Here is a 27,750-nt window from a genome sequence, read left to right as displayed (position 1 = left end):
TATAACTAATATTAATGTGTGTCCTTTTAAACTGTGTGTAGATTTTGGTAGTATCTTGCAGGGACCTTAGGGCAGCAGAGAAAGTGCTTCCTGTTAATAGGAGCAAAATATTAAATACATGAACTAAGTGAATGATGGTCATGTAAGTGGACTCTTAGATCCTGATGTAAATAAATAGTCCAAGTTTAAGATTTCCTGAAAACTCCTGAAACTTATGGTTAATTTAATCTCCTTAAAGCAATACTCAAAGCTCACAACAATTATTCTGTGCCATTCCATATACTGTAACATCCTGTGTGCTGCTTTGCTTTCTTCAGTTGCTCAGAAATCTCTGCGAAATCAGTATATTTCATAATCTAAAACAATGGAATAACTTAAGAACTACTGTGCTTTTTCTAGAACTTAATACTTGAGATACAATACAAAGTTGTGACTGGACACACAGACTACATGTTTTACAGAGGTTCTTTCCTCTAAGCATGACATTTTCTTAAGTGTGTATTTTTGAGAGTAATAAAAAATTAACACGAGCATTATATTCAATTGTACACTTGTTCATGGAATGCAAACATAAGCTGATCTGAAGAAAACAAAGACGTGCATAATTAGCAGAAAAAAAAAAATTTACTTTCTAAAATACTTACCTCCTGCTTAAAATTTTTAAGATTACTTCTCTTTGTGAGCAAAAGCAGCACCTTCTTCCTCTTTGTTGCTGTTTTGTTCTTTGCATCAATAGTGGTGATGCTGTAGATTCATTTTCCTGTACAGATATCCTTGATTGCATTTGCAGGCTACCTATATTTACATGAAAGCTGCTTATCTCAGCATGTTTGGACCAGATGACTGCAGTCCTTTTGGAGACAACGAAGTTGAATTATTTAGGTAAAATTTGCTAACTACCAATTACAAGAGTTTTCTATCAAATCCCAGTGCTTGGGGAAGAGAGGCAGAATTATTCATAATGCAGTTTGGAAGATCTGCACAAAGAACATTGGAATTGGTAAGAAATTGCAGAATGAAACTTTACCTTCAGACTAAAGGAGACCTTGAATGGAGACAGCAGATTTCTGCTGGTCTGGGAGTGCTTTAGAGACAAGATGTTAGTTTTATCAGCCATACAGTGGCTGCTGTATTTGCATGTAGCATTCACGTTCTTTTTAGTTGTTTCCTTAATCAAAGTGGCATGTAAGATCAGAAAGTCTTCAATGGATTATGCTACAAAATGGATGCCTAGCAGTTAATGGAGACAATTTGATTTTGAGATTTTGAGTCTGAAGGAAATATAAAATAGTTACATATGTAAGTGGATACTTTCCTTATTGATACAGGATCCTAATCTAGTTGTAATGATTAAGCACAAAAAAGCCTAACTGTTGCTGGGCCAAACAAAACCAACAACTTTGTTTTTGGAGTCTATTTCTGTAAAGTTTAAAAAATAGTGTTATTTAATGTGCTCACAATATATTGATTCTTCTCAGATGTTCCATATCGTAAATAATCATTACAGGCAGTTTTTATTGGTTTTCATTGGGATCCATTGCAAAGGGAATCAGTTTGGGAAAGCAAGAGCCAGCTTGCCTCTTTCTCACTCTGTGAAATGGTCCCTTTATAAGTTAGGCACATCATCATCTAATTTTTTTGGATGGGGAAGAGTCCTTTCTGCTGCTTGATTAAAATGGAAGCCCAAAGATATATATGCACGCCCTGCATAAACAGCTTTTGTGAATACGTACTGCTCTGCTTCCCCAGAGAAAACAATAGCTCAGTATGTAACATCTTTTGTAAGTTCTTTAACTTCACTTATTTATTTTTAAATCTGAATGCCATTATCCTAGATGTTCCTGAAGGAAAAATCCCATACATTTTCTTTTAAACTTCCAGAATTGTTCCCAGCTTGAAACTGAAAATCGCAGGGAAATCACTGCCTACAGAAAAGTTTGCCATTCGGAAAGCTAGACGGTATCTTTCTTCAAACCCCGTTCCTTTACCTGTTCCACCTTTGGTAAGCTAGAAACCTTTCCTCCCCCAACTCCTTGTTACACTTTTTTTTTTTTTTTTTTTTTTTAATGGAAGGAAAACCAGGGTAATAGGAATAGTATCTTTCCATGTTTCTAAGGTAAAACCTCTGCAGGAGGCTGGAATGTTCCCAAAACAAAGCCAAATGAATGCAAGGAATGCTGTAAAACTGGGGCAGGCAGCAGCCACAAGGAACTGAGCCAGTTGTTTGTGACACGTAAATGTGTTGCATGTGTAACTCATTATTCCAGCTATAGACTAACATGCTCCTAACAGCTTTCTTTTAATTACCTTTTGAGGAACTTTGCCCTGGGTTTCTTCTGTCACGTGTCATTTACTGACACTATTAAAAGAAGACTTTAAGTGAGGAAAAAATGAAGAAAACAATGCAGGAACTGGGCACTCCATGTAAGCATCTATTTAATGTGCCCCTGAGCGTTTGCATTGTGGTGCCTCCAGAGCACCTCAGTGATGGGATGAAGCATGGATATGTGTCTGTATCAGCTCCAGGGAGCTGCTCTGCATTGTTAGTTGTTTATGGTGGTGGTTTCTTTGGTGTTTTTTGTAGTGTTGCCCAGTTCCCCTTGGCCAGGTAGGATGCATAAGGCTCCACCCATTGCCTTTCATACAGTAGTTATAAAATCTCTCTGTAAATACCAAATAAAAGAACATAAAACATAAAAAGAACAGAAAAGATTTGCCAAGTGCTCAGGAGTTGCCATTTTCAGTGCTCTATGCTGCTTTATTTGAGAAAAAAGATGAATAATTAGTAAATACACTTTAAGAGTATGCCTGAGCAGGGAGAGCCTCTTGGAGACACCAGTGAGTAATCATTTCTCAGCCCACCAGCTGGGTGTGTGACACAGTGCTTCCTGAAGAAATGCAGTCTCCTGAAGATAAGTTACAGCACAGTGTGGGTATTCACTAGAGGCCACTTTCCACCAAGTCATAAGACTGAGATGAGAGGAAATAAATAGGTGACGTTGGTTTGTCTTTCAGGTTTCAGAGATTGTGAAGAACTGTATGCACCTGGGTTTTGTTTGGGCTGTTCTAATGGGATTTTAGCAAAACAGTTCTGTACTAGAGGCTTTTCTTGGGTGTCCTTGTGGGAACACAGCAGTCTTTGTTTCTGCTGCAGTTGCATATCTGAGGCAGCAGATGTCACAGCTGAACAGTTAAAAGTCTGCTGAGGGTGTGGAATAGGGTGCAGAATCCCATTTCTAGAATTTTTCTTTAGGTTGTCAAAGGACTTGCTAAAGGAGAAAGTCTTAACCTCAGTTATTTAGCCTAGAGAAGTATAGTTTGAGTAGTTCTGTAATATTCCTTGGCATTGAGTACAGTCAATGGCTCTTTAGTTGTTTTCCACGACTGGTCTGCTCTGAAAACCAGTAGAATTTTTCATTTGCAATGACAGTATGTTATGACAAACTGAGATTTTGATTATGGAATCTGTAACTTTTTCACAATACAGAGATAACAGAAGTAATTGATAGCTCTATTTATCCAGTGATGTCATTAACAATGCTGTCTTCTCTCCCTGATCCTAGGAGATGATGTATATTTGGAATGGCTATGCTGTAATTGGACAATGTCCCAATTTAACAGAAGGCATGTTAGAGACTTTAATTGAAGCAGAAGAAGCATTGGCAAGAAGTTCAGGTAATCAGTGATACGGTTTAAACAGGTATTTTACACTGCAATAGCTAAAGATATTATCTGTGAATAAGGAGAGACACTTGTTAGTAAAGTTAATCTGATTGTATGAGGAAGGCAGGTTATGAAACCATGAACTGTTAATGCAGACAGGAGTAAATTTCCTCTTTTGTCATAGCAGTAACTGATAATACTAGCAAGCTATGTTCCATCCACAGATGTATATTAGGAATAGTTTATGACATATTGAAGGACTGTTTATTTTGCTAGATCAAAATCAGTGTGTGAACTGACTTGATTACTGAGATCATTAAGGTTTATTGTTCTTAGATTCAGTATTTCAGTTTTGAAGGATAAATACAAAGAGATGAGTGTCTGTCTTTGGTTCCAAAAGTGCTGTCAGCTTACAGCGTGACCTTGGAGGGCTGAATGTTATTCGTGTGTCAGAAGCTGGGACATGAGGGATGGGCTTTCTTTGCACAATAAAGGAACGTAAGAAAGGAGATAATACTGAACTGGAACAGACTCTGCTACCACATCTTTTGTCACTCAGTTACCTATTTATTTCTTGCCAGTATTTCCCAACTATTCCAACCTATGGAATTGCAGCCACAGCTTTTCTCATAGTTTCCCCTTACATAAATTATTTGATCTTATGTATTTCCTGTAAAAGGATTTGGCCCACCCTTACAATGGAATATGGGTTAAGTCACTGCATTGCAGTCTTTTCTAGGACCTTGGTGCATTGTTATACAAGTACTCTTTCAGAAAGTGTTGCTTTACAGAATGGCTAAAGCTGTCTCCTTAATTATTTGAGGACAGAAAAATATTTCTCATGAAAGTGATATCTTATTGAAAGCAATTTGTCTGTCTCACCTCATCACACATTTTGCAACATTATTTCGGATAAGTGAATAATTTCTTTTTTCCTAATTGGTAAATAGTGAATAAAGCTGACTTTGCAGGGATTTGTGGAGGCTGATTGACATCTGTAAAATGCCATGAGGACGTATAATTGAAAAGGGCAATATATTGTAAACATATCAAGAATGTAAACTGTACTTGTTACAAATAATAATTTGCTGTTTCCAGGCATCATACTTCCCTGGAGCTTTCCTGATGGCATTTGAGGCTAAACTACAGCCTTTTCAAATATTTTCTTTCTTATTTCTGGATTCCTAATTCAAGAATCTACCACTGTAAAATCTTCAACTTGCGAATGTGCTCATGACAGTATTACATGGATAAGATATGGAAATAATTCTGTTAGTGGAAATTCAGATCTGCATTTCTAGGTGTTGTACGCAGTTGAGTCTAGGATCAGTCCCTAAATGTTTTTTTTAATGCAACTGGGGACAGTTTGAAGGTTGTATTATAAGTAGAGGAGATACATCCATGTGAACAGAATCATTGAAATTGGCGTAGTCTTAAGGGGTGCAACAGTTTCATGCAAAATGTGTCAGCATTTTGTCAACTGGGGTGACAGAGGAAGAACTGGATAAAGGATCACAGTAATAGAAACAGGATGAAATTCAGCACAAGGTGCAGTGCGATACGTATTACTCAAATTTCTTGCTAGCTGATATTTCATGATACAAATTGTGATAGCAGGAAACTACCCTGAATGAACTTAATGGGTCAATTAGTTTCTTCTGTCCTGTGTTCCAATAAATAGATTTTATAATACTTTCTTACGTACAGGAAAACTTTTACACAAGTAAGTCTGTACTGCTCTAAAATGTGTTCTAAAATGTCATTTACTTCATCTTGCAGCTACAGAACTGCTAGCAGATGACCAGTGTGTGATAAAACTGTTAAAGGGTTTATGCCTCAAGCATTTGGGCAAGATCTCAGAGGCAGAAGGCCATTTTAATTACATCTACTTAAAGTAAGTTGTCATACCTGGCACGCTCTTGAATTTCTCAGTACCTGTTCATTTCAAGTAAGAGCAGGTGCCACCTTGATACAGAGAGGATTACAGAATCTTTAGTGTTTATTTCACGTGTTTCAATACCCAGGGGATCACAGTTTTAATTGCTGGTGTTGTTAGCCATATAATGAGGAAGAATTTCAATTCTGCACTTTTTACTGATACTTTCTCCTCTTTGGGAACTAAACACGCATACAATTTTTGTGACACCACTGTTTTTTCCTCCCTTTCCTCTTAGCAATCACAAAAAAGTTATGCCTAAAGAACCAAGCAGTTTCCAGAGATGATTTGCAGCATGATTGTATTTGGAACTCCTGTACATTGTGAATGGGATCTCTTTTTCTCAGTTCACACAGTGCTTATATTATCACCTTTTTTAAAATTTCCCCTATAATAAATACCAATATTGTTTAATATTGGTATTTAATAATGTTTAATAATGTTTAATCCCAGGAAATAACACATGTTATTTTGTATGATGGTTATGGTAAAGTACACCGTTCAATAACCTAGAAGGTAGCATTGGACAGAGAACACAACAAATGTTGTAATAAAGATTGATTGCTCCTCCTGATCCTAGATAATCTCCTATTTATTTTCGCTTGGAGCCGTTAAATGAATGAAACAATAAATCATTTCAAGATCTTGAGGCTATTTCTTTTCCTATGCAGTGAGAAGAAGATAAAATACGACCATTATCTAATTCCAAATGCCTTGCTGGAGCTTGCATTGCTGTATCTGGACCAGGACAGAAGAGAAGAAGCAATAAAACTACTAGAAAAAGCAAAGTAAGCAAGTTAAAAGCCTGTTCTGGTGGGTCAGTGTGGTGTGTTACTGATGAGTAGGAAGCAGAAATGTTAATACTATAGAAACTTCTGTTTATTCAGTGGAAGCACACGTGCCCTAGGTTTGGTGGGGACCTTCTCAGGTAGTAGAGAGTACCTGAGACAGTATCTGATAGTTCAGTCTGTGAGTTACCCATCCATTCTGATAAGAGCAAAAATAATTTCAAGGATGTTAATGTGAATGTCAGGGGCTTCCATAAGAAATACACCATGTGTAACAAGGTGTAATTTTCTTTGTAATGTATTTACTTATTCATAAAAGTTGTATTAAATGAAATCACAGCTCTGCGTTAGGACTGAAAAAATATTATTCAGATTGATGCTAGCAGTGCTGGTCTTTTTCCTTGATGAAATACATTTAAGAAAATGTTTCAGTGTGCATTTAGTATCTTTGCATTTTCATCTGCATCTGAGGCAGCTGAAACACCCGCTGTTGCTACATTTGTTGTGATTGATTTTTCTATCAAAGCAGGTTTATCAGGAATTGTTGGACTTGATCTTGTACGTTCTTGGTTATAAACCTAACAAATCTAGTTTTGCCTCTGTCCCAGTCTTCGATGCTTTGCTGAGCCAAAATTTCTATCTTGGGAAAAGAAAGAAAAAGAAAGGAGGAGGAAAAAAAAAAAAAAAAAAAAAGACATTCCAAACCAAACAACCCTGGTCTCCTTCAGGCATCTTGCAGCAGGGCAGTTCACCTCTCTCTGCCTGGATGCTGAATGAGTCCAGATGTCTGCACATTTCCAAGCACAGTCACGCCAGCCTCTGCTGCAGGTGTGCAGCTGCAAAGCTGATCTCTGGCCCCATCTTCCAAAGAAGTTGAGGGATGTTTCGTGTCGATCTCTTATCCAAGTCAGTCCACTAAGAGTGGTAAATTAGCCTGCTGAAGGCGATGCCAAAAGTCTGTCAACACAGAAATTACAATACTGCAATCTTTAATCCCCTGTGCCTGTGAGCCTGGTTCTCTGTAGACTCATGGAAAACAGTAAGGGCAGCTAAAATTCTGTTCGTAAAACGCAATGGAAATTGTTTTAGTCAGTTTCATGTTCCTCAAAATGCACCTCGCCTCAAGCCATATTTGAATACAGATTATTCAAATCTTAAAAAGAGGTCCAGAAATTAACATTACAGGACTTCTCGTTCTGTCCAGTACTGCTGTCAGTTCCCACTCAGCCTTTCTCCCTTTCACCTGACAGCTTGTGTGGCTCAGGTCACAGTCTCCTCAAGGGGAGGTGTTTGGCTTACAGAAGGGCTCAGCAGAAACACAGCTTTTAAAAACTTGTGTGTGAAAAGCTAATACTCAGCTTGTGGCACCCAACTCACGGAAACTGTAACAGTAAGAAAAAAAGAAGGTCTTAGAATCTTAGAGTCATTGAGGTTGGAAAAGACCTCCAAGATCACCAAGTCCAAACCCAGCTCACCCCAGCAAGCCCACTGGCCAGGTCCCTCAGTGCCACATCCCCACAGTTCTCCAACACCTCTGGGACAGTGACCCCATGCAGGCGCTCAGTTACTGCCTGTAGCTGTTACATCCCCAATTCAGAACATACACAAATGTTTAATGAGCCCTCAGCTAAAAATGCTGAATGTCTTTCCAGCCACTAGAGGGAGAATGCGTTGTCTGTGGTGCGTTTCAGAATTGCAAAACCGTGTTCACTGTTGGCAGGAGTGGAAGTGAGTGCTCTGCTTGTGTGTGACGCTTGATTTGCTTGACCTAAATCACCATACTGCTGCTGACTTAAATGTTTCAACTCTAGGAGAAAGAGTGAAATGAGATGATAAGCAGTTTTGGCTTGATCATGCATGGAAATATTTATATTTGTATTACCACAAGCTACAAGCAACAATATCAGCCTGCTGATGAGAAATACAAGAGGCATTCTTTAATATCTGCGTGACAAAATCTAGCTAATTTTTGGTAGAAACTCGAGTCTTTCAGATCAGCACACAGCACAACCCGTTCATTTCCTCTCTCAGTCAGCCCCTTGAGTGCTGCATACATAAAATTATAAGTGGGGATGGGACGGGCAAGGAGTGCCTTGTATTTGCTGAGAGGCTGCTGTAGTGGCAGATGCTTGCCTCCACGCTTCATTTGAATTATGAATTTTGAGCTGAAGTGTTTTTAAGATTATACAGATTGTTTAATATGTGATGTGACGTTTCTGTAAAGATGACAAATATCTGCTAAAAGAAAATTACCCTGCTAATTTTCTTATCCTCCTTGGTATTTGGATTCTGTATCCATCCTGCAAGAGCTGAAATGCTAATTCCTAAGTAGGATCTGCATTTTCTATGTTTTTTTTCCATGAAAATACAGATTCTTCTAATGTGTCTATGGCTCTTCAGGATGTGACTTACTCACAGGAGACAGCAGGCACTGCTGAATCGGCTGCTGGATGTTTGTGGGGGGAAGTCCTGCCAGTCTTCCTCTGGGCAGGCAAATTGCTCTTCGAAAGCAGATACGAACTCTCGTGTGTAGCCACTTTCCAAGCTTCTAGGGCAGCAAAGTGCCTGGCTTTGTTTCCTACACACACAGTCCTCATCTGTTGTAAGGTGGTGATGGGGCACTTCCCTCAGATGAGGAGGGCTCAGGAAAGCTTCTCTTTTTTTTTTTCTTTTTTTCTTTTTCCTTTTTTCCCCTCTACCTCCATAAAATATGACTGCTGAACCAAGATGAGTCCAAAGTCTATCTGTCCTTAAGAGTGCTTTGTAGGCAGCACAGGGGAAGGTGTAAATACCACCTCACAGTAGGCTTCAGGTCTTCTCCTGAACAACATCTAGAGTTGCTTCAAGGCTGAGCATCAGCCCATCTCTGTGTCTTTGGAAGATATAGCTTTTTCTCCCTGCGTGTTAGTTCTAATCTATTTATTTTATTGTGATTTGGCAAGTAAGTTGCAAACAACTTTTAAAAAAATCTGTTCAAATTTGTCAGTTGTACTTTGGGACGACTAAAAAAAACCTAATTTCTGAATGTAAACTAAGTAGATGTTATGTATATTTAATGTTTTCAAATATTTTTATTGAGCAGAACAAATCCAGTTCTTATTAAGCTGTATTTTCTGGTAATTGCCAGACAGTAGAACTACAAATAAAGAACAAAGAGCTGCATTGTCTGGCTAGGAGCACATGCCATGTATTTTACAGTAAGCAACAAAAGAGCTTATGAAGGAAGATGTTCTGCTGTCTACAATTGTTTTGCTTAGAGCAGTAATGTAAAGATAACTTGAAAATGTTTAAAAATATATATATTCATCAGAGTTGATCTGCTTTTGTTTTAGACAAAACTACAAGAATTACTCCATGGAAACAAGAACACATTTCAGAATTCAAGCTGCCCTGCATCAAGCCAAATCCACCCCAGAAAATGGAATGCACTCCGGAGCCTCGGCGGTGTCGTAACTTTCCCTTCTTTGATGTCCTGTTTGTGGCAGACATTGGTGCAGACAATTACTGACACTTCAGAATTATTTTTCCTTCTCTTTCAAGTCAGTGAGAAATCAAGTCATTCTAAATTTTAGAGATGATACATAAAACATTAATGTAATAACAGGGCAAAAACTCTCAAACCAACCATAATGCATAAAACATTTGTTTTTCCAACAGTCGCTTTTCAAACACTTACATTTGTGTAGCTCTCCTCTCAATCGTGTGCCTTTTCTTGCTTGTGTTTGCAACATCTGCTAAGCAGGATACAACACCAAGTGCAACAACTGGAAAAACCCTACACCTTTCGGGGTTCACAGAATTAATCAGTTGGCTTTAAGCACTCATCTGGATTCATATTGCTAGCTAGTTGAGAACAAAGCATTGCTTTTTCCAAATATTTGCTTACTTGAAATGGTGTGAGAACAGTGCACAAGCAGCACAGCAAGGAGGAGCTCTGAATTCTGGGCATTTTCAGTTATGCATAGAATGTCTTTTCTGTAGCTTTTAGTGGTTACTTTTTTGCTGCTATAAGAAACTTAGTGGTGGAAAAAAGCCATGCAAGTTCCTTGATTTTCTTCAGTCTTGTCTTCATGTCAAGTCTGCTGCTTGTCGTGGCTGAATGATTTATGGGGGGTTGAGGGTGGAGAAAAAGATGGTGGCAAGATAAAGCTGCATCACTGCTTTGAAAAGTTAAAGAATGGGTGGACTTTATGAAACAGTTCTGTCATCAGAACAAATGTAATTTAAAGTTTTTATTGTATTTAAAGCACAAGTCCTTGAAGGTCACTTAAGAAACAGCAATATTCCACTGGCTGCAGAGCAGTGTGCAGTCACTGTGACAGTCACATCCTCCTTACAGTGGTTGTTGATGGGTTTGCCTGCTTGAGATGCCTATGTTTGAAGAGATGCATGGCAATGTTTCCTGTGGTAAGGAGCTCAAGTTGGAGCAGGCTCTTCTGGCACAGTGCTCTGCCCTTCATAAAAGAGAGCAATTTTCCTTTTTGCTTTTTCTTGATGTTTTTTGAGAATCGTGAGGAAAGAGGTGTGCTGAGAACAGAGCAAAGGGCTATAGCTCCATTCTGATGCTGTCTGCCCTATCACTGCTGCTTTTCTGCAGAACTGCTGCAGTCGGAGGTAACACATTTTCACAGTACTTAATGTTCTCCAAGCCAGCTCCGTGCTTGTACACCTGTGTTTATTGAGGACACACTTCTACCTCCCTTTTGAGAGAGATTCTTCCCAGTAACCCGTTCTGATGTGTGGAGATGGGAGGTTTTCTGATGGCCCTTTTTCTCCAATGGAGATGCTTGTCAGGGAGATTCATATAGAAGTACCTCATGGTGAATATTCTTGCTAAAGTGATTGTTCCTAGCAAAAGAGAAGATTGACAGTTTATAGCTCTGCTTTTACCTCTCCTAAGGAAATGTCATTGTTTTATAATGCAAATTAATATGCAGGGAGACAGAACCACCTGTTCCTCAGCACTGAGAACTTGCATTGTATTAAAAATAGACATCCTTTATAAAAGTCTTCTCCAGTTAAAATTATAGATGAAAAATTCATTTTTTAAAGTGATTTTCTCGTATAAATTCAGTTCAGGTAAATTTCTCAATTCAGATACAACTCAGTATGAACAGTTAACGCTATTTACATATTGCACATCAAAATTTAAGTGTAAAAACTCAGTCATTCTTTGTATAGAATAAAAAAGATTCTTGTTCTATTTCACGCATATAACGCCTCTTCTTCCAGTTGTGTCCTTCTGAAATATTTTGGCAGTCTCAGCTTCTTCTGAGCAAGCAATGTCATGAAAATCAGCATCATTTGTACTGTGCAGAAAGTGAACAGTTCTTACAACCTTAGATTCATCTCTCAAGGCCACTGTAATGCCCTTTGGAAATTTTACCCACAGCTGAGTTTTGCCCATGCTCTTCAATGCGTCGCACGAAGGACACGCTGTGCAATGCACACTCAGCTCCCCTGATTCTTTGCCACAATGAAAATCCCAAGGTTTTCATAGTCATCTTTGGTTGAGCACAAACGCCATTGGTATCTGGGATTGCCTGTCAGGCTGGATAACCTTCCCATTGCTTCTGAAACTGCTGCATTCTTCTGAAGGAGGTCTCCAGAACTGTTTGTTGCTTTATCAGTCTGGAGCTCCAAGTGCAATGGATTAGGGAAAGCACCGTTGGTGTGAGAAGTCCTCAAACAGACTCAAGCTGTGTTCACCTGCAAGAAAATAGTGGATATCACAGTGGGATCACAAGTCAAGGATTTTCAGTATGGCCCAAGATTCAGGAAGCGTGAAGTATTCCTTTCAGATGGATAGAGTAAAGGCCTCATTTGCAGAAGCAGTTCTGTGTTCAAAGTCTGTCTAGCACTCAGAAGTGCTCTGTGTGATAAGCTTTAGCCAAGTGCTGGGTTGAACTCTGAATCTTCGGCAAAGCCAGAGAGGCCAACCAGACAGAAACTAACTCTCACAGCAGAAAGCAGAAGCTCAGTAATACTAAGTACATAGGAGCATGCTCGAATTTGTTACTGATGCAGAGTTCTGTTATGATCTGCGATTAATGCATCATGGATTATTAACAACTGCCCTATTCTAGCAGTGCTTTTCTTTACACAGCATTTGAAACTTTGCCTTTTATAAAACATAGGATTGTATCAAATATTTCCTCCCATTTCACACTGATTTTTGGCATTGCATTCTGTATTAAGTTCAGTGCCTTAATATTTTTTGTTGTTCTATGGCCTGGATCCAAGGTAGCTTGAGGATGATGGAGTGACAGCTTGCCTACCTCTGGCCCAACAGAAGCAGCTGCAGTAAGAATAACGCTCCTTTGTGAAACCATTCTTCCCCAGGGGACAGCTCAGAAAGCTAAGGGCAATCCCAAGAGCTTAAACACAGCTCTCTGAGCCTCCTGCTCCACCTGCAAGATGCATCACTTTGCTGCTGTAGCAAAAAGCACAGCAGAGTGCGTGTGTGTGTGAAATGGTGAAACAATGTGTTCTACGCAGTTCCCCCTCTGGGAGGAAGAGGAGCAGATAAAGAGGTGAGTCACGCTGTTTACTGCTCTACAGGAAAATGGTTAATGGTTGGAAACGTCACTGATGAACAAGATTGGAAAAGCTGGACGGGCTGGAAGTGAACTCACTTCTTTACTCATTATGTTCTGCAGACAATCTTTTGTGATAGATAACATACAGACTACGTATCGGCAAGCTCTTTAACTGAATGATTTGTTATCATAAAATACTTTAAAAGATGCTTGCTAGATTTGCTCAGGTGTTGGGGAAAAAAAAAAAGAAGAAGAAAAGGACAAATACTTTATTTTAAATCCAGTCCCTGTTTCTTATGAAAAGCAACAGAGCTAATAAATATCTGTGTTGCGCTGTGGTAAAAATCTGCATAGTGTTTGCTCCAAATTCAACAATGTTTTTGTAGGACTGGGCTTCCTTCCATTACTTTCTGGGTTTTTGTCATCTCTGGACCTACTTACTTTCATTGCTGGCTGAACACAGGCAACACGTTTGCTTAGAATTACGCACTGTGCTGAATTCCACTTGCCTTAGCTCTCCTTGACTACTACACAGAAAGAGTACAAAGCGCTCACAAACACCCGGTGCATTGTTATGGGGTTGTTCAATTTAAAAAAAGAAAGAAGCAAACATTTATCTCATGGTAGTCAAGTACTGGAAGAACGTTTTCAGGTCTGTGGCTGAAAAGTAATGTCTGTTTTTCACATCTCACTTTTACATAAGTCTGTTTCTTACTAATTCATCCAAATAGTCATCGGAATCAAACAGGCCATAATATTTACTGATTTTAGAAGAAACAGATGATTGAATGTTGCATTCACATTCTGTGCTTGTAAGAGAGCCAGTGATGGTTACAGTTACTGGTTTAAATAAGGTAGCTAGGCCCTGTCTTTTTGACTGCTGTTGATATAATTGAGGTTATTACAGAAATGCTGGCTTGAGTATCATTGCTACAGACTGGTTTTAATGCCTGTCTGTGAGCTGCCTCGACTGACTTTGTGTTGATTTGCTGTTGGAGCAGAGGGCAGAGCTCAGGGCTGAGAAAGACAGCACAGCTGTGGCTGTTTGGGGTCCGGCTGTGCTGCTGTGTGTATGCTTCTGCATGCATTCCATGGAATTGCTTTTGCAGAGGGCTGGTACAGAAGTTATCAGATGCTTCTGTGTTTGCAATAATGCTGTGTTGGTCTGTGTTGGTGATTGAGAGTGTGGAAGGTGTGTAGAGCTCCAGCACCTGTGTGTGTCTGAGAGCAGCACTTTGTGCTCTGTTCCGGTGCCTGGTGACCAGGAATCTGGGTTTGCTGCTGGACCTGAGCTGGATGGTTGCAGAGCTCAGGTCTCCTTGTGTGTGAAATACCTGGACTTGAGGCACAACAATACTCGTTGTGGCACTGAGGTTGTGTTCATCCTGGATGTCAACAGGGAAATAATGCCATCCATCTGTGGGCCAAAATCTGCCTTTGCTATTGCAAACTCTGTGACGGAAGATCTCTGATCCTAGTGTTATCTCCAGCTGAATGTTCAGAAGTGGGCAAGGTGGTTACCAGGAACAAAGTGGAAATGCAGGACTGTGAAGAATTTTGGTTTGGGTTTCTATACAGCAGCTGAACTTGGGGTTCTGCTGGGGCAGGTGGCTCAAGTGTGAGCCTTTGAGCTGCAGCGTTGTGCAGTGCTCACCTCTCATCCAGCACTGTGTAGGGCACACAGATGTAAGGAGCCGTTGGCACCAGCATGGCGTTGATGGTGGGCTGTGCTGCTGGAGCTGTGCTTGGTGGTGATGGAGCCATGGGTGCAGCTGTGGGGTGAGCTGGTGTTTGCTGTGCTTTTCCTGACCACTTGGTGCTGTACGTGATTGACAGAAATATATGTCACAGTATGCGTTAGTGTATTATATGTGTAAGTTGCAGAAGACTTCGTGTAGCCAAAGCTTTTAAAAAAGTTATTGGAGCTATTTGAGCTATTAACGTCAACACTGAAAAAAATTAAATAAAATAACCACGTGAGAGGCACAAAGGAAAAGCTTGGACACCTTTTGAGGTGATGCTTTGGAAAACGCAGGGAGGTGAGGAGCTTTCTTGCTGGCTTTGGGAGTGTGTGACATACAGCCTTCTGCAGGGAGACATCCCAGAACACAAGAGGCAGTGTGGAGGCAGTGGTTGTACCTCACCAGAAAGCAGCTCTGTGCTGCAGAATGAGGGAAAAGTGGAGCCTTTCAGCGGAAGGTGGCAGGCTGGCAGCACCTGTGTCCCATGAGCTGGAGCAGAGCCTGCTTCTGTCGAGAGTAAGTGCTCAGTTGGAATGCTTTCATTTGTAATAAAAACATTCTTTGATGTTTTGGTGCTGCAAAGAACATTTTTATTAAGGTGTTTTTGTTTTTGTTTTTCCAGTTGAGGATGGAGAAGGACTGCAGGGTTTTGGTTGGTTCTAGCATGGTTGATCTCCTTTTGCTGGTTAAAAACACGTACCTTTGTACTGCTGGAAACACAGGCGGGTGTTCTCAGTGATACTGTTTTCGTTTATACAGGTTCCTTCCTGCAGCTTTACATGGCTGTAAGTGGATATGCAGAGCAGGTACTGCAGTAGTCAGACTGACAGCATGCAAACATGGTCATTTATTCTGCTTAAATCTAGAAGATGCTTTTGCAGATTGTATTTGGAAATTCCTTTTGTAAGGAGGTATAAACTTGACATTTCATACGAAGAATTTCAAAGAATAGATTTAAATCTGCAGAGGACAGGCATAAATAATGTCCTAAGTTACACCGTACGTAACAGGAGAACTTAATCCTTGAAGCTAACTTTTATTCTGGGTATTAAGTGCTCTGTGGGATGGACTTTATGCATTTGTAGGTTATCCAATAGTTGTATGTTTCCAACAAAAACGTGGTGTTTGTGACACACTGTATTTCCAGCTGACCAGCAGCCACTTTGCACGTCCCTTCTAACCCAGGATTGCACCTCAGCTATGTTTGGTTTCAGCCATCTCAGTTTTGTTTAACTGACTCTGCAGTGTTTTCTTTTCACCACGACTGCACAAGAACAGGAAATGGCGAAGTCTTGAAGCTGTGGCAACTCAAGTCCAGGTATTTCACAATCCCTCTGCCTGGGCGCATGCCCTTGCAGTGCTGCACGGAGAGCTGTCAGCTTCCCAAGCATACAATTGCCTTCAGCCCTGGGAAGCTGAGAGACAGAACTCTGAAAACCCTCAGTGGTTAAAGCCTTCCTCCTCCTCCAGCTCTTCTTGAAGAAATCCTCTGGGTTTATGTACATGTTTCTGTTTACCTCTCAGATTTACAAAATGAACTGGCAGAACGTAGTAAGGATGATCATCTTTAAAATGATTAAAATAATAATTCCAGTAGCATGCAAGTATTTTAAGCGTAAAGGTCTTTATAAAACTAAGTATCTGTTACTTGCCATTGCATTTCTTTTGCCTCGGCAGGAATTTTGCTTTCTTTTGTTGTATGAGACAAAATCCCTTTCCCTCTATAAGCTGCAGATACACCTCATGCTTTCCCTGCTGGAAACAGCAGTGCCCTCATCCCCACCTGCTCTGGTGCTGTGGCTGCTCTCAGTCTATAACTGGGACGACACACTGCTGCGGTGTCTGGTGGTGATGGGGTGCATGGATCTTCCACCTCTGTGCCTCCCTGTGCTGAATGGAACTGTGAGGAAGGAGTTCAGGGGAGACACTTTGAGACAGAAGGTAAACGCTGCCCTCACCTCTCAGGTGGTGGAACTGAGACACCGTTCTGGTCTCAGAGCTGTAGCTGAGGCTCGGTGTACACCTTGTGTCAGATTGAATTTGGATGAATTGCTTCTTTGAATTAGAAATCAGCCAGAACAGCATTGCACCTAAAAACTTGAAAAGTCATTTGATTTATTTGTTTTATTTACACATTTGTTTTTAAACTAAAATTTGACTTTTTTCTCTTTTTCTTTTTTGGGATTTTGTTGTGTAATCAACTCTAGTTTTAGCCCTTCCAGATCTTTTTGTTATTCCCCAAGTACTGTAATAAAAGTACTTTTTTCCCATAGGCCAGTAAGTACAGCAGTGGGAAAGTTCACCTATACAAAGCACCGAGAAACACATTCATCTCAGTACCACTCACTCCATATTTCTTTCAAGTCTTCCTTAACAAGGCTTGTAATAAATAAAGACTAATACCAACATGACAATGATGCTTTTTAAAATTGTTCATTTGCCAGTTTTAACAAGATAAAATAACTAATACTTAATGTGGACATTGTTTTATATTAAAAAAAAAAAAGAAAAAAACAAAGAACTACTAACCCCCCAAATGAAGAACAAACACCCCCAACCAGCCAGAAGAGGACGCAAAGGAACACACATGGAATGATGAAAAGGAACAACTATTTTGCACTGAAAAATATTGCACAACTTCAGGTCTGTCCGCCCCGATTTTGCTCCGAGTAAGTAGGTACGTATGAGTTAAGCATAAAATTGTGTCCAGGCAAATCTGTAGAATTTGAGTGAATGTAGGACTGTAGACTGTTTTGTTTCCAACTGCAACTTGGAATTCTTCAATAAGAGAGCAGGTTGCTACCAGCTACAGGAATAATAAATCAATGTGTTGGTTCTACGTTTTGCTGACTAACCCTTCAAAAAGTATCCATGCCATGCACAGTTGTAACTGGTCGATAGACAAGGTCAAAGTACTTGGGTCTTTAAGCACAAGTTGATAGAACAAGTTCTCAAACTGCATGTGAAAAACAATCAAGAACATTCCCTGATTTGTTGTGGTTAACGTGAGATTGCATCTCATTTTGCAAGACTGAGACTTCTCAATGTATCAGCGCTGCGTTGAATGCATACAAGTCACTGCAGGGTACATTAAGAAAGAAAAAAAGAAAAAAAACATGCTAAGTGGATAAAAGTTCCTTACAGCTGCAATCTTGCAAGACCACCTTGTAATAAGCACATAATTTTGCTGCAGAAATGAGCTAATGGTGTCACTCTGGCTACAGCAGTACTATTCTCCCCCTTCATTGCTGCTATGACAATCTGCATTCATATAAACGCTGCATTTTTATGCGCAGAACAAAATATTTTTTCTCTGCTTGGTAAGATTTCTTGTCTGCTTGGTGGACTGATGTGTCAGCAGCAGGGCTTAACAGATACATGTAATACAGGAGACTGAGATACAGTATGTTTATTCTTAACTTCTGAAACCTAAGAACTACAAGAACAAGAGATGCAGTATCCATTTGCTGCAATTCAAGACAACCATTTTTTAGGGAGAAAAAAGGTAGAATAAGTGATTGCTTCTAACCCTATATTAGTTCTAATTTTTTTTTCCAATTGCAGCAGCTTCACTGTTTATTGTCCTTCTGGTCCACTTCTATCTTGATCAAGTTCAAGTTCAAGTAGACATCCAAATGAAAGGATTTGTTTTGTCCAAACCGAAATGAGTTCTAAAATCCATGAGACCGTAATTTCAGTTGCAGGACCTGTTCTGTATCTTCGTATTCAACATCACTTGCAGAAAAGGGGTAATGCATCTCAGTTTGCTTACAAGCTAGGAGAGATCACTTCGAAGTCTGCATATTCCTAACTGCAAACAAAATATAGCACTTGTAACAGGTTATAAATAAACTGGTTTTCAAGCATAGAGCCAGCCCAACGATAACAATACACTATTAAAAAGACCTAAGGCAATGAATTCCATCTCCAATGGAGGGAAAAAAAAAAAAAAAAAAGAACTGTGCAAACAAGCTTAAAACTATTTCTTTGTGCCAGTGTTATAAAATGTAGATTTTAATAAAGCCTTGACCCAAATGCCAGGACTCGTGAAAAGAATCAGAAAAAAAAAAGTTACTTTATTTAGGAAAAAAAATACTCTTATCTTACTGCTAATAAAATTGGATACACGCAGCTTAAACATTTACAGTTGCTGTAACACTTTACAATTCCTATATGTGGGTGTAAGAACAAACATTAAAGACAATGGTGGGTCAAGGCTTTACATTAAAAATAACAACCTACTTTTTCCTATAGTCTCTAAAATACTATGCTTTTTTTCCCAATATTTGCAGCCATTCAGGAGTATTTTTTATTCATTAGGAAATGTATGTTTTGTGCATAACCTTAATTCCTAATTTCTGGCTCTTTGGGCTGAATGACAAAAGGATCAAACCCATTGAAGTGGATGGTCTCCTTGAAGGTTCACGAAGAAACCCTGGCTCAGTTAGTCTCGTATGATGAAAGCAGTGCTGCATCCACTGGCTCCATGCAGGATGGACAGGTAAAGGATCTCATCAACCAGTCATCTATACAGTCCAGGTGGTAGATGTGCATGCACGGCAGAAATCGAATAGGGTCCCCATACACAAAGTCCATCATACAAATGACGCATCTGGGGAAACAAGAAATAGGGTGATGGTAACACACTGGAAATGAAAAGCAATGCAGTATCTGTCAGATACGACTATCTCAAACAAAATTCTGTTATTATTGACAGATACGGCAAGATTTCTCTGTTACATCAGTGCTGGCTCCACCCAGCACTGGATTTCTTGGTGTTTTCTTCATACTATAAGCCCCTGACTGCAGCATTAGCAAGAAGCCTGCAGCCAGGGCTGGGACAGCTCAGCATCCTGCACAGAACTAGAAACAGGAGATGGGAGTCATGAAGTTGAGAAAGCAGCAGCATGGAATTACTTTCCCATAAAGGGAAGAAGAAAATAAAAGGGCATAAATTACACAGATGAGGGAAAATACATTTCATTTGTAGCAGAAAAACAAAGGATAGAACAAAGAGGCTTCTGCGTGGAAAAAAGCTGCGTCAAATTACACTCCCTGAAAGTAAGGCAAAAACGGAAGGACCAGATGAGGTTTGCCATGGGAGTAGCACAGACCAGTGGACACCCACAGGAGCTCTGTGAGGCCTGTGGAACTTACTCTCTGATCTTCTTCTCGGAGCCATCTCTTCCAGGATCATAGACTCCCTTCGGTAGGTGCTGGATAAGGCCTATCCTCTGCGCTATTCGGATTTGCTCTTCCTCTGTCAGCTGTGTTGCCAGCCGGGTCTGGCTGGGGGTTGGGTGATACACAGGAACGGGGACTTGCTCCTAAAATTAAAATATTTCAGTTAAATTTTTTTCTAAAAAGGCTTTCCTAGTATTTCCTAGCACAACATAGGCAGCATATTTAATTTTTCTTCTCTCGGTCCTGCAAATGTTTCAGTGATTTCCCGCCTTTACAAATTCATGGCTGAAATTATATACAGGATGGGTTTGTGAGTGGCACCGCAGCCACGCTTCAGGACTAACACTGCTGATGTTCAATAAGTTTGGTTAATTTCCTTAGGGCTTAGGCTCTATTTCACAAAGTCAGAGTTCCCTTCCAACGCAGCTGCCTTTTAATGGTTCCCGTGACCTGTGCACTGCTGGGATAGGGACAGCCAGCAGCTGAGGGTGACCTGTCATACAGCAGCACAGCTGCCTCACTGGCAGCTCACCCATGGCATGGCTCACCCATGGCATGGCTCACCCATGGCATGGCTCACCCATGGCATGGCTCACCCATGGCATGGCTCACCCATGGCATGGCTCACCCATGGCATGGCTCACCCATGGCATGGCTCTGACCTGCATGCCAGGGAGATAAAGCATCGTTCCCCTCCCTAACACTGCACCTCTGAGCTGCATGCATCAGCCAGGGCAAGGCCCTGTCCTGTTCTGATGTTGCAAGCACCACAAGCTGCCTCTGACTTTATATTTTCATGGCTTTGCTGTACTTCTGTGGATTACACTAGTTGGGGTGGGCAAGAGTGAGTGCTCCTCACAGAGAAAGGAGTGCCACTTGCTCTCAGAGGCAGGGCCAGGGAAGGGTGCATGTGTTTACCAAGGGAGCTGTATTGCTGCATTAAAGCTCTGACAGCAAGGGGTTACAGAAACATGAAGAAACGCAGATACTGGAGGAAGAAAAAAGATTGAGGAACTCAAAATGTCTGAAAGAAGCATGACATGGAACTGCCAGTGAACAGCTCCACCAGCACAACAACCCATCTGAGCACAGCATCACTGCGTAAGAAATTACAGTTAAATGAGATCCTGCTGCAAACTGAGCCCTTTGCATTTTGGCCAGCTCTTGAGACGATCCCTCAGTCACAAGCCCTAAGCTGACAGCTTCAGGTAGGTTTGGGACAGTAAGCACAACCTTGAGCGCTGAAGGCCAAACAAAGCCAGTAAGTCTCTCCCCTTTTCCAGCTGTATACCAGCACCTGCTCCTACCAACCCCCAGAGGCCATTCCCCTGAGAACTCCCTCTTATTTTAGGGCCAGCAGCGTGCTTCATCCCTTCCACACACCACAGCACAGTGCCATCCCAGCATGGCAGCTCCCAGCCCCCTGCCTCAGCTCCCCCTCAGAACAGAGCCATGGCCCTGTGCCACGTCCCCCATTAGGGCAGGGGACATGGGACGCTGTGCTGGCCACATCAGGTGTAGCAGTGGCTGAGAATGGTGCTGCCTCTTTGCACAGGAACATGAAAAACAGGGGGCAGTGGCTGCCAGGCTGCTGTGACAACACGTAAATCATGTTACTGCAAATAAAAACGAGTGGCTGTTCCATTCCCCGATCCCTGACACTCTGTCTGATGGCACTTTAATCTCTCCTCCAATTGCTATTAAAAGCCTGCCTAGCCCAAACCAGAGCCTGCTGTGTGGAACCATGCCAGTGAAATGGAAGAACACGCACATAGCAGGGGTCAGACCATGGGGAGCACCCACAGTGACCATCCCAGAGCCACCCACTCCCAAGTGGAAGCACAGAATCCCTATGGGTTCACAGCCCCTCTGACATTTCCACATCTCTGTGTCCATCGGTCCAGGCACCACAAGGCCCTGCACCCTGCAGGGTGGTTCTGGGGTCCTGAGGCTGCACTCCGACAGCACTTGTAGCTATGGCCCCCTGGCACATACATACATTAAAAAAAGATCAGGTTATCCATGTAATTATTGCTATACTCCAAAGATGAGCACGGATTTATTGCTCTTCTGCCTCACTTTTATCTACCATGGAAAATGTTTCTACAGCTGGAATTACAAAATATTGAATTTGTAGCCAAAGTCTGTGCTCTTTATCATTGGATAAAGATACCAGGCGTTTCAAACTAAGACAAGATTTCATGCTAACTATTCTTCCATACAAATTTTAACATATGTATACATATGCATACAGCCAAACCAAACAATCAAACTCCTATATTAGTGTCAGCCAGCAAAACAAAAATCGCTCACTGGCACTCAGTTTGCTTCCAACAGTTATCCTTCCCCCCCGGAACACAGGAGCAGTGCTGCAGTCCCTGCGTGCCCCAGCACAGCTCTCCCTGGCTCTGCACACACACATCCTGCACTTCTCTCACCGGCCCTGCAGGAACAGCATCAATTCAGACTCCAGCTGTACAGTGGGGTTTGTGTCTTCATGTCATCCTCAATCCTCCTCGACTGAGGGAGGGAAGGGGGAAATCACACAGGGCACCCAGAGGTCGGCATTTTTTACTTCTAGTGAAAAATAAACATTTTCACACGTTGCTAGAAGCCCAGACACGGTTTCTGCACATGGATTCCCAGGCACGCTTGGGGTTCTGCCTAGAAAAAGGTCTCATTAAGCACAACTTTTTGTTGAAGGTTTTCTCATCAATGCAACTTACCCTGGTTACTTATGCTGCTGTAAAACTGCTGCTATTTTGTTTTACCGCATTTCCATCTTGTTCCTGCAAGTGTAATGAATTTGTAATTCTCTGAAAGCAGGTCAGTGGTAGATCAGAAACTCTTAATCCCTGGATAAAGATTATTTTAAGATCCCTGCACGCCGCATATCAGCAGTATGTTATCAGGGCTTTTGTTTGTTTGCTGCTTTTAATAATTGCACCAGCATGCATGGATTATCCTTTCGAGAAGGTCAGAGGTGAGACGAACAATTCTGACATCCAGCAGCTCCAGAACTCAACCCTCACTGCTGCCTTCAGCCCCCACGTTCCACCCCTGACCTCCAAGCTGGGGTTCTGATTCTTTTTTGATTCTATCTGGTTCTTTTTCCCCCCCCGACCCAACATTCTCGGAGCTGATTTGCACCTAAACATCACCAGCACATCTGTGCATTCAGCCCAACAGAGGAGACAAACTTCCCCCTACCTATGTTTAGCCCAACTTGTCTTCTGCTTTTTTCTTTTTTTTTCTCCTTTTTTAATTTTTTTTTTTTTTTTACAGTCTTCAAATACCAACAGGCACAGCACTTACACTCCTTGTGGTCGCTGCCTACTCAGTTAATACAAATAAACTGTTCAAACTGAACAGCCCAGTCGTTCCCACAGCTCCCTTCTGCAGTCCCTCCAACGCAGCCACGTCTGTCCTGCACTGCACTGTCTGGGGCTGCAGGGGTAGTTCACATCCAGCTGCGCTGAGGCCACACCTGCCCCCCCGCTGCCCTCATAGCACCACCATCACACACAGCTTCAGCCTTGCAGCTTCCCACCCCAGGGAACCCTGACACAGACAGCTTCAGCTTACAGCTGTGAAGTCAGGAGGTGAGAAAAGAGATCTCGCTTTTTCTGCTTCTTGCAAAATCCCCACTGAATTGTATGAAATGTTCTCCTCTCGCTACTTTATTACTCATAAGGAACTAACTGGGATAATGGTCCAGAGGCCTTTTCTGGAAATGCCATTCTGACTGGGATGAAAAGACTCGAGCTCCATCCGTATGTTAATACCCGTTCTGAAATAATATCCTCCCCCAAGACATATTACTGTAAAACCACTTGCCATTATAATGTGCATTATACTGCAACTACAGCTTACTTTAATAATCCTTAGAATATTATGAGCAGACTGCCAAATATAAAAACCTTTTTCTGCTGTACAGGAGAGAACAGTTCATTTATAAAGCTGAATACCAGTTGCCATAAAACATCGCGTAATGAAATCGTTACCCAACGTTTTATATTCCTGCTTCCAGGTAGCCAGGCAGTATAAATAACTGCAATAGCTGAGCACTTAGGCTAAGGAGTTCTTTTTAAAGAAAAATTCCCCTGTCTCACCTCTCCCATTTGGAAGAGGCAGCGGAGACTGACAGCTGGGCTGGGCAGACACACACAGTGAGAGCCATCAAGATTGGGTTTGCCCAGCAGACCCAAGGTGAACTGGATGTACACTACCTTCCCAGACAGAGAAAAGCTGCTCCAGGGACATGTCCTGTCAACACAGAAGCTCATAGGCTGCCACTGCCCAGCCCTGCTGATGGCACCTGCTGCACCACGGAGGCAGCTGGCTGGAGATCTCATTGCCCACCAAAGCATCTGAAACACTGAAGGTTATCAAGAAGTGGTAGGAGAAAAGTAGTAATTAAAAAGCAGTAATTAATCCTTGGAAGCATAATCTCCTGACACAATCAGATAATTTTTACATTGCCAGACTGCAGAGCAGGCTCCTCTGGCTCCAGGGCCACATCCCTGGGTGCATTCCCACTAAGCACGTCCTTGGTCAGCAGCTCCTTGCTGGATTTAGCCGCCCCTGTTCCTCCCTCCACCAATCCCATCAAATTTCAGGAGGCGAATTTCTGCAGAAAAGCAGTACTCCACGTTCTTGTGAGTGTCCCCCCACCTCCAGCCGGAACCCTCCAACAGCTCCACTTGGGGCACCAGCACACAGCTCCTAGGAGACAACAGAGCCCTCACCCCACGGCTCCAAGCGTGTTTATTTTAATAGGTTATTTTTACATGTGGAGGGAAAATATCCACAAATAGTTTACAGAGATCCACGCATTTCTGTCAAGCTGTGGCAGCGAGCAGAACCAGGAAGGAGAGCTGCCCCAGACATTACTTGGGGGCATGCAGAGTGCTGCACCCCAAGGATGACGAAGCAGAGCAGCCGGCTGGGGACGGAGCAGCCCCTGCTGCAGCTGGTACCAGCAGAAGCACATGTACACAGATCATCCTCACCCATATGCAAACAGCAACATCTGCACTGCTGGCACAGATCCTCTCCTCCTCGCACTAAGTGGTTATCTCTGCAGAAAGCCCCTCTCAGGCCTGGCAAGCAGAGGCAGCTGTTACAGCAGCATGATTGTATATACACAGCACTTCGAGCAAGATGGCTGCTGGGAGAATGAGGAGCTGATCTCACAACAAATAAAGACCTGACATTTTGGGCAGAAAAAAATAAAACTGAGAAACTTAGTCCTCGAGAGCAGGGGGAGAGGCTGAAGACAAAGGTCGCGGTGAGGCTGCCTCTGCCTGAAGGGTCCAAAGCAAACCTGCTGCATCCCACTCACTCACTGCCAGTGAGCAGGAGGCAAAAATAAAGGTTAGCCAAAAAACTGGTGAACAACTAATCCAGTTAAGGGTTTCTTTGAAGGCTGCATTCAAGCACGAGATGGGGGAAACACAGCAGAGCTGCGAGGGAGGGGCTGACAGAACACTAACCCACAGGAATCCTTCGCACTTCCTGCAGACGCCTATTTACGTTCTGGAAAGGGTAAGGCATCAATCATTGCAATTGTTTCTAGTGTAAACCAAAGGGATCAAGGCTAAAAGCAGCAAGGCTGATCACTGCATGCTCTCCCGATGCCAGGCTGGGATGCAGCACAGCACAGAGCTCTGTCCCAGCACACCTGTCAGCCTCCAGACACCGTGTCCCATGCACTGCCCGCAGCACTTGGAGGCTCTGACAAAAGCCCCGAGCTCACACACCTGCTTCTGTGGGCCAGGCTGAGCACCAGCAGCCCCTGCTCACCTCCCAGGAGCACGTGGGGATGAGGTGACCCAAGGTGATCTCACACAGTGCTGCCTCTGAAATACCAGTCCTGCCACCTCCTTTACAGTGGCTCCCATCGTCGGCTGTGCAGGCACTGTTCCGACCGACCTCCCCAAAAGCAAACACTTATCACTGACTGCAGACACTGCAGAGCCTGGAAAAGCTGGGAACCAGCACTCCCCACTGAGGGCCTTCAGACAATCCCAAAATATTGACCCTGAACACTTAAGAAAAAGCAAGAGTGCTAAAATGTGTCTTTTGGCAATTAGTTACTTCAGCTTGAAGGTGATTCTAAGAACTCAGCCATTCTAAGTACTTCAGGAACAAGACAGCAAAGTTACAGCAGTCAGCTCTAATTAGCTAAGAGGAATAGCAACGGAAAAGGGCCAAAATAGCAAACATGAAAATACGCGTGCACCAAAGACATGAGCAATCCATCATGGGAGGACAGCTGAAGTATAAATACGTACAGGCTGTGCTTCCACGTGTAAATCTGAGACGTGTCTATGTATATTTCAGCGTGCATTACAAGAGCTGGTCTGGCCTATTAGCAACACAGAACAGGAAAATATCGCTCATTCCAACACAGAAGTGGGAATGGACTTCAGAAGTATACAGTGGGCACAACATCAAAGGATCAGTGACATCAAGTGAAGAGTGATCTCATCTGTAAGATCAGGGCATGTGTTATCTGGGCATTACCTTTCAATGATATGGCAAGCATGTTCCCAAGGCAAACAGGGCCACCCAGAACACAGCTTAATAGCCTCATCTAAAACAAGTTTTAACGGATATCCACAAACAGCATCAGATCCAAGTCCTCATACAGCAAGCTCCTAAAGAGGGCTGACACAGACACAGCAGGTAGAGCTGGAACAATATCACCCAAGTATGGTCTTTTGGGAGGTGTTACTTTATCCTATGGCAAGAGGTAACACAGGTAATGAAAACAAATCAATGTCAGCTATCTCAGATGATCTGCCTTTTTATAAATAGTCTGTTCCCCACCTCCCCACGTAAGAAAAAGGGGCAACACATGAGAATACTTTTGGCAGAGCCTGCCAGAGACATTCCCCTACCTGGGGAGCAGGCCAAGAGCGCTCCAGCCAAGCTGCGCTGACCTGCAATGGTTAGGAGCAAGAGCTTCTCCAGATAAGGCAAGCGGAACAGAAGTGCTGGAGACTTTTCCATCGGGCCCTGCAGCACTGAGTCCAAGGTGGTGGGACACCATCACACAGTGCAGATTCCTGGCAGCCTACAGCAAGAGGAGAACAAACCAATGGTTCTGCTACAGCGCAGAGACACAACTGGTGTGTGTGGCACCTGCTTTGAGTCATGCCAGCCAGCATGGCAACCCATGACAGCAGAGTTTGTTCCAAACCTCAGTAACCTGCAATACACTTCAGCTGACCATAGCCTTATACTCAATCTGAAATATTTTAATTACATTTTTAACGAAATCATCTTCAATTACAAGTGCTCGCTCAAGCAGGAAGCTGCCACACCTTGGCTGTTTGATGGCACACTCAGATCTGCTGCCATTTTTATTGCCTTAATTGCATCTGAATTTCTGACAAAGTGTTAGAAATACAAAATGTTTCAGTCTAACATGAAGTGTGTGTCCCTGAGATCAACGCACACGACTCAAAACCTGAGCCAAGGCCACAAAAAGGGACCTGCAGAGGACCCAGCAGCCTTCCAAGGCCAATAATAGCACACAGTCATGCTAGGTTTGGCAACAACTTAACCATAGGGCTTTTCCCAGCATGTTTCTCCATCAGCTTGTTACAAAGCCACAGATATGTGAAGGACACACCACACCTGCCATGCACTGGGGTCAGTGCAGCAGGAGCCTCCCTGAACAGCTGTCCCATGTGACACCATAGCACGCCAGCCTGGAGACGCGTCCCCATCATCACCCTGCCATCACCTCCCTTCTGCCCAGCCTTGGGCAGCCAGCAAGGCACATGTGCTGCTTCTCCAGCACTCTGAGCTGCAGTGCAAAGGGGTTTGGATCAGGCAGCACTGCCAGCACCACTGCTGCATACCAAGGATTTTCGTCAGCGATGCCC

At 42.5% G+C, this 27,750-nt stretch overlaps 2 protein-coding genes across 6 annotated transcripts in view; one reads left to right on the top strand and one right to left on the bottom strand.

Moving 5' to 3' along the window:
- The window catches only part of TTC39A (tetratricopeptide repeat domain 39A), a 49,412-nt gene extending 30,785 nt beyond the window's left edge, over positions 1-18,627 (top strand). For all 5 annotated transcript variants that reach the window (XM_085231267.1, XM_085231268.1, XM_085231271.1 and 2 more), the window contains 6 exons: positions 791-882; positions 1,882-2,002; positions 3,564-3,675; positions 5,443-5,557; positions 6,271-6,387; positions 9,720-18,627. In XM_085231267.1, coding sequence (XP_085087393.1) covers positions 791-882; positions 1,882-2,002; positions 3,564-3,675; positions 5,443-5,557; positions 6,271-6,387; positions 9,720-9,840 — 678 coding nt within the window. In that variant the 3' untranslated portion in view covers positions 9,841-18,627. The remainder of the gene's footprint in view (positions 1-790; positions 883-1,881; positions 2,003-3,563; positions 3,676-5,442; positions 5,558-6,270; positions 6,388-9,719) is intronic.
- RNF11 (ring finger protein 11) overlaps positions 17,086-27,750 on the bottom strand; it is a 27,673-nt gene continuing 17,008 nt past the window's right edge. Inside the window, exons 2-3 of the mRNA XM_085231275.1 lie at positions 19,826-19,995; positions 17,086-19,280 (exon numbers count right to left, since the gene is read on the bottom strand). Of these exons, the coding sequence (XP_085087401.1) occupies positions 19,109-19,280; positions 19,826-19,995 (342 nt within the window). The 3' untranslated portion in view covers positions 17,086-19,108. The remainder of the gene's footprint in view (positions 19,281-19,825; positions 19,996-27,750) is intronic.

The sequence above is a fragment of the Meleagris gallopavo genome, chromosome 10, assembly GCF_905368555.1.
Source record: "Meleagris gallopavo chromosome 10, MGAL_WU_HG_1.1, whole genome shotgun sequence".
Lineage (NCBI taxonomy): Eukaryota > Metazoa > Chordata > Aves > Galliformes > Phasianidae > Meleagris > Meleagris gallopavo.
The sequence above is the reverse complement of the archived record's forward strand: the minus strand, read 5'-3'. Positions and strand labels throughout refer to the sequence as shown.